Below are 15864 nucleotides of genomic sequence, written 5' to 3' on the forward strand. Positions count from 1 at the left end.
GGACCATGACATTTATTCTTTGCAATCGTCGGGTCAACGCTGCCGATCTCAGGTTTTTATTAAAGCTCACGCGTTAAAATTACCCATGTGTGTTCTCGTTATTCCTGGTAGATGCAAGGTGTCAATTCCCTTTGGCACATGCCCGCGTTCATACCCGCACCCGGGCATGTGTAACTGCCTGGCGACAAGTGTTTGATGATGTACGTGACGGGATTTCACATTATTCATATCTTGACTAGCGCGCCATTTTCGTCAAACCATCTTACCCTGCCCTACTAGTTTGGTTCACGCCAAGTTAAGAGGGTGATTATGAGAGCACCCCGACGTAAGCGGCTAGATAGATAGATAGATAGGTAGATAGATAGATAGATAGATAGATAGACAGATAGATAGATACGCAGGTATATTTAAAAAGTGGTTGCAGTACATAAAGAAATACTTCGCATTTAATATCGTAACACTGCCTTGACAGTGGACACATGTAACCTTCAAGTCTTCAAATTTTTGAGGCTCGTATATAGCAATAAGTTATAGTTGTTGCCTTCATTGACCCTAACATTGAACACTCACGTCTACTTTTGTACTCCCTGCTTACCTAGCGCCTTAACAGTCAGATATATATATACATTGTAACAAGCGAGACAGACACAACACCCGTTCGTCGGGCAAGCTCTTCTATTCTGCCTTTTCTTCCTCGCTTTCCAGCCTATGGCCCACAGCTGCCGCGCCGCTTTTTATTACATTCGGCTACACTGCGGACCTGACAGAGAAAAAAAAGAAAAAGAAATGACAGTTCATTGCACCTGCAGCGGTCCGACTGCTTTTTTCAAGCGCGAGACATGCACGGCAAAGTTGTTTCTTTTGCGTTTATCGAGAGCGAAGTTCGCATCTGAGGTGTTCACACGCCAGGTATTTATTCGTACATGCTGAGTAATTATGGATGGCCCGTCGAACTTAGGGAGTAATTTCTTGCCAGGCCCGCTGGTGCCCCTTTGCACCCAGACCTCGTCACCGATGTCGTAAGCAGGAGCGGGTCTACGGCGTCTGTCATAGTGGCGCTTTTGTTCTTCTTGTGCGTGGGTGGCTTTCTTGATAGCCTCAGTTCAGATCTTCTGACAGGCCGCTTTGCGATCGTTGACACGTGAAGTTGTAATGGGAGCATCTAGACTGAGGACCGCTTTCAGCTGTGGTAGTTTTCCATAAATGATTTCGTTGGGCGTTTCCCCGCTAGACGTCTGCAGTGCCGTGTTAATCGCAAAAGCGACTGACTGAAGTTGGACGTCCCAGTCGGCCTCTCCTCTTTTGCCTGCCTTCGTATATGGAGCAAGTCGTGCCTGGGTGCTCTGGTTGGTTCTTTCAGTAAGGCCGTTTGCTTGAGGATGAAACGCGGATGCGAAGTGGTGCTGCACGCCCGCCGTGCAAAGGTACTTTTTCATTTCCCCGCTACGAAATGTTGTAGCCCGATGCGATATTAACTTTTTTGGTAAGCCATGTCGCCTTTCAAATCAATACTTGAGGAAGTCGATTAGGTAAGTGGATGCAAGAGATGGCACGGCCTCCACTTCCACGTATTTTGACAGGTAGTCTACTGCTACAATGACGTAACGATTTCCCGTTAGTATGCAATGGAGCAGCAAATTAGTGCCTGGTAGTTCTGCTGTATTGCTAGAGAATACTGGCTGATGGCGAGCCAATAAAGAAGATAAGGTAGGTGGAGTGGACGCCTCACCTGTCGGTGGTGGCAGGGTTGTGGCGGTAGTCCCAGCTGTTGACGACCGGAGCTTGACGTGGCCGCGATGTATAGTGAGCTCAACGTCATCAGATAACAAGAAGTCAGCACCAAGGATCATGTCGGCAAGGAGGTCTTCAAAGACGGGAATGGCTGGAAGAACTTCAGTGCCCGCTGCCGTCCGGACTGAAATGTCGAGCATTCCAACTGGCATAGCACTTCCTCCAAGTACGCAGAGGGGAGGTTGCGTCCACGGTCGGATAGTGTCCGGTGGATGACGTCGGTGTAGTGCCGTTCATTCCGCACCGGTATCCACCATAGCAGATAAGTCACCTATACCCTCAACATGAAAAACTTCGAGGAGTTTGACAAGCTTGGTAGTCGATTCGGGTCTGGAAAGGTTGACTACACTCCTTGGCGTTGTGGCCAATGCGACCGCACTTGAAGAATCCGTGTCGTGTGGAGGCGTAAGTCGAACGGACAGTCGGTAATGTGCCCAAGCTAAGCCGACGAAGAGAATTCTGCTGAAGTTTGGCTGCCTTTTGAGCGAGAACCTGGGGTGACGCTTCAAGTGACTGGCAAGATAAGATGGCAGCATGAGTAGGGTCAGCCAAGCCATCAACGATATACTGGCGGGAAGCTGGAGAGATCCATGTAATTCCAAATTTGTCGAGAAGCCCGAGCTTATCGGAGACGTATTTACGGGCGTCTTTCGATGACGCCTGCCGACGCGATCGCATGCGGTGAAATGGTCGTCGTATGCAGATGAAAGTGGTGGGAAGGCCGTGACGAAGGCTGTAGTCCAGTCACTCCAGGATTTGTACTTGCAGCCATCGTATTGATGTCACGCTTTGGCGGACTCGCGCAGTCGGCTTACGGCTAGCGATAGCGTCACGTCGTCAGTCCATGCATGTCGACGGGCCAACAAATGGTTTTCATCCCGCCAGATGGTTGGGGTTTGATCAACGCCAATAAAGTCAGCATCTGCCATAGACGGAGGAGGCAACGTGGTGCGTGCACAGGCTGCTGAGAAGGTGACGGTGGCGTCTGCAAGACGCTGGCTCGAAGTAGCGATGGCCTGCGGAACCATGCAGAGTTCGCTTGCGGCTACAGGCGAGGAATTACGCCTGTCTTCTGCCAACGGTACTGACATTGCTCCAGGGATGGCACTTAAGGCGAAGTCCAAGGGAGCGTGTACGGCGTCCCTGGGCAAGGAGGCGGTTTGCGAAGCCAAGTCAGTGGAGTCACCTTGTGGTTTGGCAAGGACGCCTTCAGGCAGAGCGCTGGCTGCGGTACCCGCGGTGGCCAGGTTAGATGCCATGGCCACGGTAGCAGGAGCTGCGGGCCGCTGGAGAGTGCGTCCGCTCCGTAGGAAGGTGTCTTGACGCAGGTAGTCGCACACAGGCTCATTGAACGGCTGCGCCATTGTAATAAGCGAGAAAAACACAACACCCGTTCGTCGGGCAAGCTTTGTTTGTTTGTTTGTTTCCCTGGAATGATGGCTCATACCCACACAGGGGGATTGGCCAAGAAAGTGCAGTGCAGTTTTTTTTGAGATCATTTTAACTATGTGTAGTGAATTTGGATTATAATAAAACTAATGTAAAAAACAACATAAAAAAGAGCAAACGAGAAAACAAAATAGGGCAAGATGTTCTCTTCTGCCTCTTCTTCCTCGCTTTTCAGCCCATGGGCCACAGCTGCCGCGCCGCTCTTCGTTACAATATATATATATATATATATATATATATATATATATATATATATATATATATATATATATATATATATATATATATATATATATATATATATATATATATATATATATATATCAGAATCCGAACCTGACCCTATTAATATTGTATAAAACACGGAAAAACAAGCCCTTAAGTATACACTTCTTTTCTGAACTCATTAACGAGGGTCTCGTACTGGCAGACTTAGTGCCTTTAGGTTGTACACGAGGGACTACTGGTCACCTGCCCACTCGTAATAATTTCGCGTGCTACGTGACGCCAAACAGGCTTAAAAGAGTGTGCCACACTCGCTGCCAAGGCTACTGGTGGCGCTGATTGACACTCTCATGTTAATTTCACATATAAACCCAATAAAGTGGCTTGGGGGATGGTTGTTATGGTAGCTCAAGTGGTAGAGCATCGAACGCGTCATTCGAAGGTCACAGGTTCGGATCCTGCCCACGGCAAGTTATCTTTTCACCCACTTTCTTTTTGTTACAATACAATTTTGTCTAATATCTTTCCCTATACTTTCCTTGGCATTATTGTCTGTTAATCTCAATATTATTGTGTAAAACACGGAAAAACGAGCCCCTAAGTATACACTTCTTTCCCTAATTCATCAACGAGGGTCTCGTACTGGCAGACTTAATGCCTTTAGGTTGTATACGAGGAACTACTGGTCACCTGCCCACTCGTAATAATTTCACGTGCTACGTTACGCCAAACAGGCTTAAAAAAGTGTGCCACACTCGCCACCAAGGCTACTGGTGGCGCTGACTGACACTCCCTCGTTAAATTCACATATAAACCCAATAAAGTGGCTTGGGGGATGGCTGTCGTGGTAGCTCAAGTGGTAGAGCATCGAACGCGTCATTCGAAGGTCACAGGTTCGAACCTGCCCACGGCAAGTTATCTTTTCAACCACTTTCTTCTTTGTTACATTGCAGTTTGGTCTAATATCTTTCCCTATACTTTCCTCGGCATTATTGTCTGTTAGATCTCATCAATATTGTGTGAAACACGGAAAAACGAGCCCTTAAGTATACAATTCTTTCCTTAAGTCATTGACGAGGGCCTCGTACTGGCAGACTTAGTGCCTTTAGGTTGTATACGAGGAACTACTGGACACTTGCCCACTCGTAATAATTTCACGTGCTACGTGACGCCAAATAGGCTTAAAAGAGTGTGCCACAATCGCCGCCAAGGCTATAGTTACTGGTGGCGCTGACTGACACTCCCTCGTTAAATTCACATATGAACACAATAAAGTGGCTGGGGGGATGGCTGTTGTGGTAGCTCTAGTGGTAGAGCATCGAACGCGTCATTCGAAGGTTGCAGGTTTGGATCCTGCCCACGGCAAGTTATCTTTACACCCACTTTACTTCTTTGTTACATTACGCTTCGGTCTAATATCTTCCCCTATACTTTCCTTGGCATTATTGTCTGTTAGATCCTAATATATATATATATATATATATATATATATATATATATATATATATATATATATATATATATATATATATATATATGCGTTCTAACATACCAGGTTGTTCCGGATACCTTTCACTTTACATGTTGCCGTCAATATCAAACCCCACCACTCAACGACGTCGGCAAAAGCGGCAGTGTGGCGCCTCTGGGAGCAACAGAAAAGGGTGGATTGTAACAGCTGAGCCTTCTTTGCTACGGGGACGATGAAACGAGGTAACAATTCAGAAGAGGATGCAGGATTACTGGATAAGAAAACAATTTCATATGTGACGTCTGTCACTCGTCAAATCTAAGGGCCGTCCCTGATAAGCATACTCGAATTATAAGATATGCGCCCAAGTTGTCAGAAGGCAGCTTCTCAGAAAGTCATGTATGTTGCTTTGGGTGCTAAAGTAAGCTGAGGGAAGCCGTGGGAGATAGTTCACCGTGATACTGTTGATCGTAATGGCACTTCCATGTTTCTTGGGAAGTCGTTAAACTGTAGCGGGTGACGAGACGGACGTGCTCAGCGGGATCTACCGCATCACAACATTATTTGGTGGTCGAGTCTGCAGCAGGCTAGAGGAAGGTATCTAGTGTCAAAGTTGGTTTGTGTCCAAGCTAGCACTAGAAGGGTGAATGTAGAACAGTGTCTGTCGGGAAGCGTTGAACGTGGATTTCATATATGTAAGTGCAAGGTCTCAGTAACGCTAGTTGGCCGACACCCGTATCAAAAGCATGTCTTCAGTGTTCCGGTGGGCTCTGTAAGCCCATTGTGGCACTGAGTGTGCGCATATTTTGGGCGTAAAATGAACGCAGAATATCGTCAGTATCCTGAAGAAGGCATGGCCTCGGTCTGCCCGCAACTGACGTAGCAAGCTATGCAATAAGTAAGGTCATGGAGTACCAAATCGGCGATGCCAGCAGCTCAGCTGCAGGTTGGCAGCGCCCATGTGATTCCGGAACGGGTCGTGTGATCGGTAGCAGCAGCAACTCGCTTGTTTCCGGCAACGGATAATGGAAAGGAAAAGACCATGTTCACACAGACACGGAAGAGGGGCTGCGGCGGGATGTCGATATCATGAAGATACGCGGCAGGAAGTCCCGCCGGCTTCAAGTGGAGCTAACAAACTTCGCAAACTTTGACGGAAAGCCGTACAGAACGCAAGATATGGCTCGTAGAACTGGCGGCGCACAGTGTGCTCCTATTAACTATAGCCATTCGTCACGTTCACTATCACTGTACCAATCTTCCTTTTGGACGTACGCTTGCTGATACTTTCGCATCGTAAGTCGATCAAAGTGAGAATTAGGTGACGAGGCCAAGTGTCGTAAAATTTTTGAAAGGCAGAAAATATTCAAGGAGCTATATAATGAAATACTAAAAATATTTTTCTGCATTAGAAACCACACCTTTTTTGGGACATGTGTGGGTTGTAAAGAAAGTGTTATTTTGTGTTAATTTTTCATAATAAAACTTTTATTTCAAAGTGTATGCCTTGTGGCAACAATCCTAACTCTAGTCCTGCTTGTTAAAAAAATGTTTCATTGTATTCAGGTACATGTGAGAAGCTTTGTATTGTGAAATTAACAAAAAAATGAGATCTTATAAGTAGTAATAAATGACATAGTGAATAAATAATCAAAAAATCATGCATCAGCATTGGGGACACCTGCGTATAACTGGCCACCATATTAAATCTTATGCAATAATCTTTCTAATTGAGGTTCATTGCATGTTCATTATTGTCATAAAGAAGTGTGCCAAATTTTATTGAAAAATTGTTTGTTATAAAAGAGCCATGACTGTTCGCGTACGGGAAATTCCATAAATAAAGGTTTTGAGAAAATCCACAAAAATATCTGAAGCAAGTGCAGTGCTTACACAAAATATCCACGAAGGCTAAAATTCTCAATATTTGTTTCCAGTTCTATCATAGCCTTTACTATTATGAGCGTTTCCTCTAGCGGTAAATCTAATTATTTTTTTTTGATCTTGTAATCCAACATCTATGACGTGACGGGGTGCTTTTGCGCTGTGGCGTGGATCGTTTGTGAGGCATGCTTTTCCGATCTAGGTGTCAGGCTCGATTCCGATTGGCTTATAAATATCAAGCGTGCTTCTGTTGCCATTATTTAAATGAACACCAATGTCGATCAAAGCATATTGGATGGTTTACAGACTCATATCCGTGTCCATGAGCGTGAACAACCCAAGTATTGCGTCATGGGTTCACCTAGTGAGAAGTTTATGGTGAAAACTGACTTTTCGACGATGCTTTCAAAGCATTGACATGTTCACACATAACATGATTGCTAAATATAAAAAAAACGACATACCAAGCTACTCTTATAATGCACACAAACCTGACAATTTCAGTTTTGGTTCCGTAGGGAATGGGTGGTCTAATATTTTTGCTTCATCTGGTAAGAAGACAGCGAAGACGTGAGGTATATGCAGCGAAACTACGAGAAATAATTTGCGCGCGAAATATAACCCGAAACCGAAAAAAACACATTTTGAAAAAAAATTGCTTTATCCACTTGGCCTCATGGCGTAATTGCTTAATTCAGCAGTTGCACGGCTGCCACATCACAATAACATGGCTCACGGCTCACAAGTGCGAGTCTATCATCTGTTCACTACCGTAGAGACTATATGTAATAAAAAAGAAACAGACACAATTTCCACGACAGCGACATAGCTTTCGCCCCACAGGAAGGAAGCTTGGCCTGACCGCCAATGCAGTGTTCACCTTCTGAAACAACGGGCAACGTGCGGCGTCCACGTGGAGACCCCTTGTGCCTCGTTGGCCTCACAAATTACATTTCACGGCCACCAACAAAACCTTGCTTCCAAGACACTATTGCAATGAATGAACACCAACTGCTGCTCCAATACTAAATTGAAAATTTGGCAGATCCCACGTACCTTGGGAATCAACGCTATGCGTAGCATGCGGACGGAAGATGACAGTGTTGCTATATCTTTATTGAGCCTCACGGTATGAAATGACGCTAAATATGCGTACAAACGTTGCATGCACCGACATATGCTGAACAGTTCCTGATGTTTGTGTTACCAGTACTTTGCTCTTGCGTAACGATGCCAACAGGAACATCAGTACTAGCAACACCAGGAGCGATAAGCTGATATGAAGCACTCACGCTCGCTGGGATATATAGTAGCCCTGGACACTGATACGTCAGCGTGAAATCTACATCAGGTCATGGCACCTAAGTACAAGTGACGTGAACGCGACGGGATGGCTGTATCATAGGGGTATATATATGCGACGTTTACGAAATCGTATCGCCAGCACTGCAACCACAATCGGCGCTTCACAAAGATATATGGTCTATTTGGAAAGTAGTTCCGAGACCTGCCGTGGCTCTCTTGCACAATCCTTGATTGCCGCACAGAATGCTTCGGTGTGATTACTGCTGGGACCATGACATTAATTTTTTGCATTCGTCGGGTCAATGCTGCCGATCTCAGGTTTTTATTAACGCTCCCGCATTAAAATTATCCATGTGTGTTCTCGTCGTTTCCGGTAGATGCAAGGTGCCAATTCCCTTTGGCACATGCCCGCGTACATACCCACACCAGGGTATGTGCCGCTGCCTGGAGGGAAGTGTTTGACGATGTACGTGACGGGATTTTTCTATTATTCATATCTTGAGTAGCGCGTCATTTTCGACAAACCATCTTATCCTCCCATACTTGTTTTGGTTCACGCCAAGTTGAGAGGGTGATTACGAGAGCACCCAGACGTAAGTAGCTAGATATATGGATGATAGATAGATAGATAGATAAATAGATAGATAGATAGATAGATAGATAGATAGATAGATAGATAGATAGATAGATAGATAGATAGATAGATAGATAGATAGATAGATAGATAGATAGATAGATACGTAGGTATACGCCAAAAGTGCTTGCACTACGTAACGAAATACTTCGCACTTAAAATCGTAAGACCATCTTAACACTGGACGCTGATGTAAGCTTCAAATTTTTGAGGCTCGTATATAGCAATAAGTTATAGTTGCCTTCGTTGAGCCGAACGTCGAATACTTACATATACTTGAGCACTCCCTGCTTCCCTAGCGCACGAACAGTTTTCTTTATTTGAAGCCAATTACAAAGTAAATACATTTACTTTTTAATAGGCTTCTCTAAGCATTTTTTCATAGGTCTGTTGTACCAAAGTGTGGTTCTGGCTACGCCACCTTACCTTGCTTTTACGGGCGAAGCTCCTTAGGACCTAGCCTTGTCTGCCTCTGTGGTCGCGGTATAGAACCGTAGGGGGGTCGAAGTGATTTTTAAATGAAATGAAGATAAAAGTGAGCCCCGTAACTGTCTCTCAGGGGGAGGACACCTCAATGGTAGCTCGCGAGGGGGGGGGGGGGTAAGGAGGGATTAAAAGGCTAGGGAGGAATTAAAGGTATAGAGAGAGAGACAGAGGGGTAGGGAGAGCCACATACGGAAGTAAGGAGAATATAGGAAAGGTGGACGCGGTCGCAGGAGTTCGAGGACGGGGCACCACTCAGCGAGAGCTGTTGTCGGCGTCAGGAGATGGCGTAGGGCGAGCCAGTCGGCCAGAGGTGCGCTGTCGTTGGGGATCGCGGGGGACAACCGCTCGGCACGAAATCCAGTGAACGAGTCCCCCGAACCGTAGCTACAGTCGAAACATGTGTGAGAGATGCAAAGTATTTTGACAAGCTTCAAGGTAGACATAGACTAAATACGATGTCAGCGATCGCTGTTCCTGGCGAACATTACTTATCGAGAAGAGTAGTGAGAGTTGATCTGTACTAAAATGTGCCTGGGTGTTGAGGCTCTCTAGAAAACCTGGAACTCAAAGGCACGTCGAACACTGTACGTGCGAACAAATTACGCGCAATAACATGATATCTTGCCACCAGTAATAGAGTCGGTTCTTGGATTCACTTTCCAGGCATATCATCCGCTCCAGACATTTTCTAAGTCATCCTTGAATTCCCAAAGATGACTGGAAGAGAAATCAAATATAAATTTTCGTATACAGTTTATGTCACTCCGTTTACATTATATGGGGCAAATTTAGGGTAACGTACGGTTACTCATAGTGAAACACACAAACACACACGAATCGCACGCATAAAAACACATCCACGCACGCGCACGCACACATAGGCAGGACAGCTGCTTCGATGATAATATTAGAAAACATGCTCTTCGTCCCCAGAAAGAAGAGAATAGTCAACAAGTGTACGAGAAAAGAAGGGAACTTACGTGCACAAACATACAGCACACTAATAATGCCCCATATACTGCATTTTGAGACCACACTCAAGGCGACCACAAAACATACGCGCACCTTGGCTCCCCTTTAAACGCACCGATTGGTGCTACTAAGCGAAATTACGAGCGTGTCCTTACTACGAGGCCGTTCTTGTGAAGGAACTTGTGTGAAAGAGAGCAATCAACAAGAAATTCCGGCGCTGTCAATGCAGCGTAAGCACGTGTGCCTCGAAGAGTTCCGGTTTCGCAGCGTACACGTTACAACAGTACCAATGCGGCACGCCAATTGCATCCGGCACGTGAGGAGAATTAATCTCTCCCGATGAGTAGTCTACCCATGCACTACGTCTCGGGGCCGTGAACGTCACCGTTCATTCAACGCAACTCGGCCACACTCGCTCGGCGACCGCGTCCACTCTGCCGTCGGTAACGGCGAAGCGGCGTGTCTGCGGGGAAAAACTGCCGTCCTTGAAATCTGTTGTCGTCGCTGCCCTTTCTCCGGCGGAGCGCCTCACCGATGTTTGCACATCCTTTCCGAAAACGGGTTTTCATGCGTTGCGCTCGCGCGGGTAATGGAAAAGGGCTTACGTATTTTTTTTACTCCCTCCTGAGGCGTGCGCTGGCGCGACAAGGATGTCATGGCTGCGCCAGCGTCGTCGCTGAGCTCTCGGTGTCGCTCGTATTGACGCGTGTAAAGTGCGCAGGTCCTGTGAATCTGAACAAGAAATTGTGGGTACACTATATCACCCGGACAGCTGGCAGTCATCTAAACAGAGGCAAGTATCTTGTTGTTTTGAACGGTTTGACAATTTTTAAGATTACTCTACGGATAGCAGCCTCGATTTACGATTTAGAATAAGTATCCAGTGTGTCACAAATTGTGTGACACACTGGATACTTATTTCTGCTGGTGTGAGCGGCACTGCATCCAATCATATGTCTATTGGCTTTTGTGTTTCATTAGAAAAACCAAATTCTGAAGGTTTTTGAACGAGGCGGCAACCGTACCTGATAAATAAGTAAGAAATGACATTAAAAATGGCAAACTTACTACATGTACTACATACTTGCACAAAGTGTAATGAACGTCATCGAACATCGAAGACGAGGAAGAAAGTGTGAATCTTATAATTTGTGTTTGCTTGCTATTTTGTTCTCAAGCTTTTTGGTTGAATTAATCAAACTAGCATGAATACGAAGCATATTTTTGTTGCAAATTAACGCCATGTTATGCTATCAGTCCGTAATACAGCATTGCGGAAGGACTAGTTTACCTTCTGTCCAAATGAACAGCTTGACTGTTGTTTCCCCTAAGCGTCAAGTTATATCTGACAAAAAATAACGAAAAAAGAACCAATTTCTTACGATTAACTTAGCTAGCTTTCACACGCATGATGATTCTTTGGTTGCCCTGCAATTTTTGTTGTTTCTCTGTAGACAGGACTCTTCGCTGCACGTATTTCTTTCCATCGCAGTGGTCAGCCCAAGAACCACCTTTTCTTCATTTTTCCCGCTTGCAGCACGTGAGCCCTGCGTGTCGGATTTTAAATGGCGCATATATTAGATATTTCGGCAATCTGACAGAGATGGCGCTACTTTGTTTGGGCTTAAATGTGTCATGTCATGCTTGGTTTCTTCCAGCTACAGTTGTCCTCAAGGCACGCTAGAGGGCTGAGACGTGATATTTTAGTTTTCCTTGTAAAGGAAGATGCAGTTCTTATCATATTTATAGTGCAGGAGAGCGTGCTGCATGAATAGCTAGCGCTAGGGACTATAAAAATTGAAATCTTTGCTTTCACTGAAAAGACCAGTAAACGATCACTGCATGGTGGTCACCTCAAGTGACCACCTTATATCTTTTGAACTAAAATTGTAAATTTTTGTTTTGTGAAAAAAATTGTTTTCTGTAAATGACTTGCCAACTTTTTTCAATAGAGCACCCTTTCCCGTCAAAAATGGAGTTTTGTGCATGAAAGAAGTATACTGGTCTTCACACAGACAAGCTCTTTTTTGTTTGTTTTTTCGCACAGCTACTCGCCACTGGGAAATCCCACCAGCAAGCTGAACTCTCTTGGATACGCAAGACTGTAATAAGCCAGTGTCGTGAAAATGCAAGTGACGTGGCTTTTTCTGTGCGTCGTAGCTCCTCTTGGAGTTCAGGGAGGCCTTATAGATTCTATTAGGGAGCGCAAGGCGCCAAAAGCGTGGCGACGCTCCCAGGAAACCATTAGTGATGTTGTGAATAGCAACAACGGTCTGGGAATCAGTATGCTGAAAGCCTTAGGCGACCAGAATGTGCTTCTCTCCCCAATAAGTGTGAACATCGTTCTTCATATGGTACTTATAGGAGCACGTGGACGCACGGCCTACCAAATGTCCGCACAGATGGGCAATCCTTCTAGCTCTCTCATGAGCGAACTTTTGCATAAGATGTCATCTCCTGACGGAAACAGCAGGAAAGTAGCTCTGGATCACGCCTCGGCAGTGCTCATTCAAGAAGGCGCTTCCTTTAATGCCAGCTACTATCGCGAGATCAACAGACTGTTCGACGCCAGCCTTGCCACAGTGCAATTTGGTGAAGGTCGTGGAAGTGATGTCGTCAAAGAGGTCAACGAGTGGGCCAGCAGAAAGACTCAGGGGCGTATACCTCAGTTCCTGGAAGAGGTCCCCGAGGAGACAACGAAGATGCTGGTACTGAATGCCATGTACTTCAAAAGTGACTGGAAGACCCAGTTTGATCCCGAGTTCACCGACAAGCGTGTTTTCCGCAACGAGGACGGAACCACCGCAAACGTTCCCATTATGTTTGTCATCGAGACGTTTGACTTTAGCCATGATGACGAGCTGAATGTGGACGCACTCCGTGTACCGTACGCAGACAACCAGTATAGCATGATCCTTATGCTTCCGCGAAGCCGCCAGAGCCCTCTCTCGAGCGTCGTGCAGGGGCTTACTGCTGCGAAGTTAAATGAAATTATCGGGGAGATGGAGCCCGAGCAAGTTGAGCTGAGCCTTCCTAAAATGAGTGTGCAGAAGATGCTCAAACTACGTGCGCCGCTGGAAAAGTTAGGCCTGAGAGTTCCCTTCACTGATGCGGCGGACTTCAAGGGAATAAGCAAAGCTGAGGACTTGCGGCTCAACGAGATCCTTCACAAAGCGGCATTAGACGTTGACGAAGTAGGGACACGTGCCGTCGCGGCGACGCAAGCGCAGTTTGTGTCGAAGTCCCTCGTCCACTTCAAGCAGTTCACCGTTGATCGTCCCTTTTTAGCGCTCATTCGGCATGAACCCACTGGAGCGATACTGTTCATTGCTCAAGTCTTGTCTATGCAGTCGTGAACTAACGCGGGCATTCGACGCAATTTCGCTGCAATTCAGTTGTGTGCATAGAGTGGGATTGTGACCGCGTGTGAGCTACCTGCAATATATGCGAGTTATCGATCGTCCAATGGCCAGAATGTTGCATACTATGAAGGCCATGACAGTGGTATTTTTCAGCATTGGCAAGCGCCTGGTTACCGGAGTGGCGCGCATGGAGTGCTCTGGGACTGAAATCACTTGAAGAGACAATGTGGAGTGCTATTGCGTGATTGGCCTATTTTTAAATCCTCATTACGCTGTCCAATCAAACCGCAATGCTTTCCTGTTATTTGTGATCATTGTGCTTCTTGTTATGTCTTCTACTTATATGTATTTCACATCGCTTTAGGCCGCGCACATGAAATATAAATAAATGTACTACGGATATTGCATTTGCGTAATTGGAGGCACAATCGCTTCAAGAACGAGGTATCATTTAGCTTGTAAAACTCCAGTGCATACCTCATTACACTGATACGCGGAGCTTCTGCGGAAGGTAGACACAAGGGAGGACAACTGGATCGTAACGTCTATAGTGAGATCAACCTTGCAGAACTCTCTACCCAAAATGTAGCATATCAAACCCGATGTCTCGTGAACGTGCATATCGGGATGAAATACCAGTTAGGCAACTCACAGAACAGCCTCAGCTTTCAAATTGCTTTAAACTATACCTCCTTTATATCTATGCTTACCTGGACTAATACGTTTGCGGAAGAAGAAGGCATATTATGCCATTCGCTGCCCTTTAAGGCTTTTCATGCAACAAAACAATACATTATGTGCAAACAGAATATAAACAGCCGTTTTCTCCCCAGATGTCTACCACAAGCTTTTAGTTGAAGCAGTCATTCTGAAACCACATTCACATGACTGCTCAATCACATCGTGGCGGTAAAACGAGAAATATACGCTGAGCGGTTTCTATCAGCACATTTTTGCATTTGCGAAGTCCGATCACGTATCGCTGAGTAGCTTGAGTGTCGCCTGATCTGCAGTGATGTTATGCAGAGACCGTAAAAGAAAAAAAGGCATATCTCACGTAGAGTGCGAATCGATGATATGCGAAACATGCATGCGGAAGGTTGATATGTCACTTTAAAATCAGTACAATGTTACGAGGCAGACGTAAATTAAGCCGCACATCACTTCCATTAGAAGATTGTAATTTTAGCGCCTAGAATTTGTGTTCTTCGTTCATTCACGTCACGTAATACCAAATTTAGTGTATACGCAGCTGGCGAAACGGCCGCGAGCCTGCTATGAGCATAGCATGTAGCCATGATATGCATGAAACCCATCTCATTATTCTCATGTTTGGACGTGTCAATTATTTTTGTCGTCTGTTCACGTCATGTGAAACCAAATTAGGTTTATGTAGAGCACGCTGTGAGCGTGGCATGTAGCCTTGTTTTACATCACACGCATGCCATAAATATCAAGTTCGCCCGTGTCACTTACCTTTGTCTTCATTCATGTAAAGTAATACCAAATTTGGTAAATGCGAAGCAAGTGACAGGGCCGCGAGCGCTTAATGAGCATGTCGAGTAATCACGACCTAAATGGCCTGTACATCATAACTTCCACGTCAGGGTCTGTCAATTATGTTTGGTATGCAGTCTCTTGTTAGCATAACAGTTTCGCAATACCTCACGTGAACGGAACTACCGTAAGAGCTGCAACGCCATGAAATGTAAATCAGGACATTCATGACATACATGTCACCATTTTCATGTTATGAGATGTCACTTATGCTTGTCATTGAGTTATGCTTTGACATACAAATTTTGGTATAGATACCATTATCGAAGCGGCAAGAGGCGCAAAAAGTTGTAGGTGGCTAGACAGACAGACAGACAGACAGACAGACAGACAGACAGACAGACAGACAGACAGACAGACAGACAGACAGACAGACAGACAGACAGACAGACAGACAGACAGACAGACAGACAGTCAGACAGACAGACAGACAGACAGACAGACATATAAATAGATAGATAGATAGATAGATAGATAGATAGATAGATAGATAGATAGATAGATAGATAGATAGATAGATAGATAGATAGATAGATAGATACTGTAGAACTCTCTGAAGTGCGCTGAGAAATGAAAAAAAGGCAGATCCAATTTACAGTTGGAATCAATATTATGTGAAGCACGAAGGAAGAAGGTTTATATGTCAATTTAAAATCAGCACAACGTTACGAGGCGGACGTAAATTATGCTGTGCATGACTTCCATGTCATGATTATCTTGGTTGGACG

General features: G+C 45.3%; 1 protein-coding gene across 1 annotated transcript; it reads left to right on the top strand.

The window, feature by feature from the left end:
• The first annotated feature begins 10638 nt into the window (after positions 1–10638).
• On the top strand, positions 10639–13981 carry LOC119172552 (iripin-8). Its single transcript, XM_037423709.2, has 2 exons — positions 10639–11010; positions 12265–13981. Exon 2 carries the CDS (start codon positions 12344–12346, stop codon positions 13571–13573), a length of 1230 nt encoding a protein of 409 aa, XP_037279606.1. The 5' UTR covers positions 10639–11010; positions 12265–12343; the 3' UTR covers positions 13574–13981.
• The last annotated feature ends 1883 nt before the right edge of the window (positions 13982–15864 follow it).

Source organism: Rhipicephalus microplus, chromosome 4 (genome assembly GCF_043290135.1).
Source record: "Rhipicephalus microplus isolate Deutch F79 chromosome 4, USDA_Rmic, whole genome shotgun sequence".
Classification (NCBI taxonomy): domain Eukaryota; kingdom Metazoa; phylum Arthropoda; class Arachnida; order Ixodida; family Ixodidae; genus Rhipicephalus; species Rhipicephalus microplus.

Excerpts from the sequence above, each read along its gene's own strand:
- LOC119172552 (XM_037423709.2), top strand. The coding sequence starts at position 12,344 with ATGCAAGTGACGTGGCTTTTTCTGTGCGTCGTAGCTCCTCTTGGAGTT.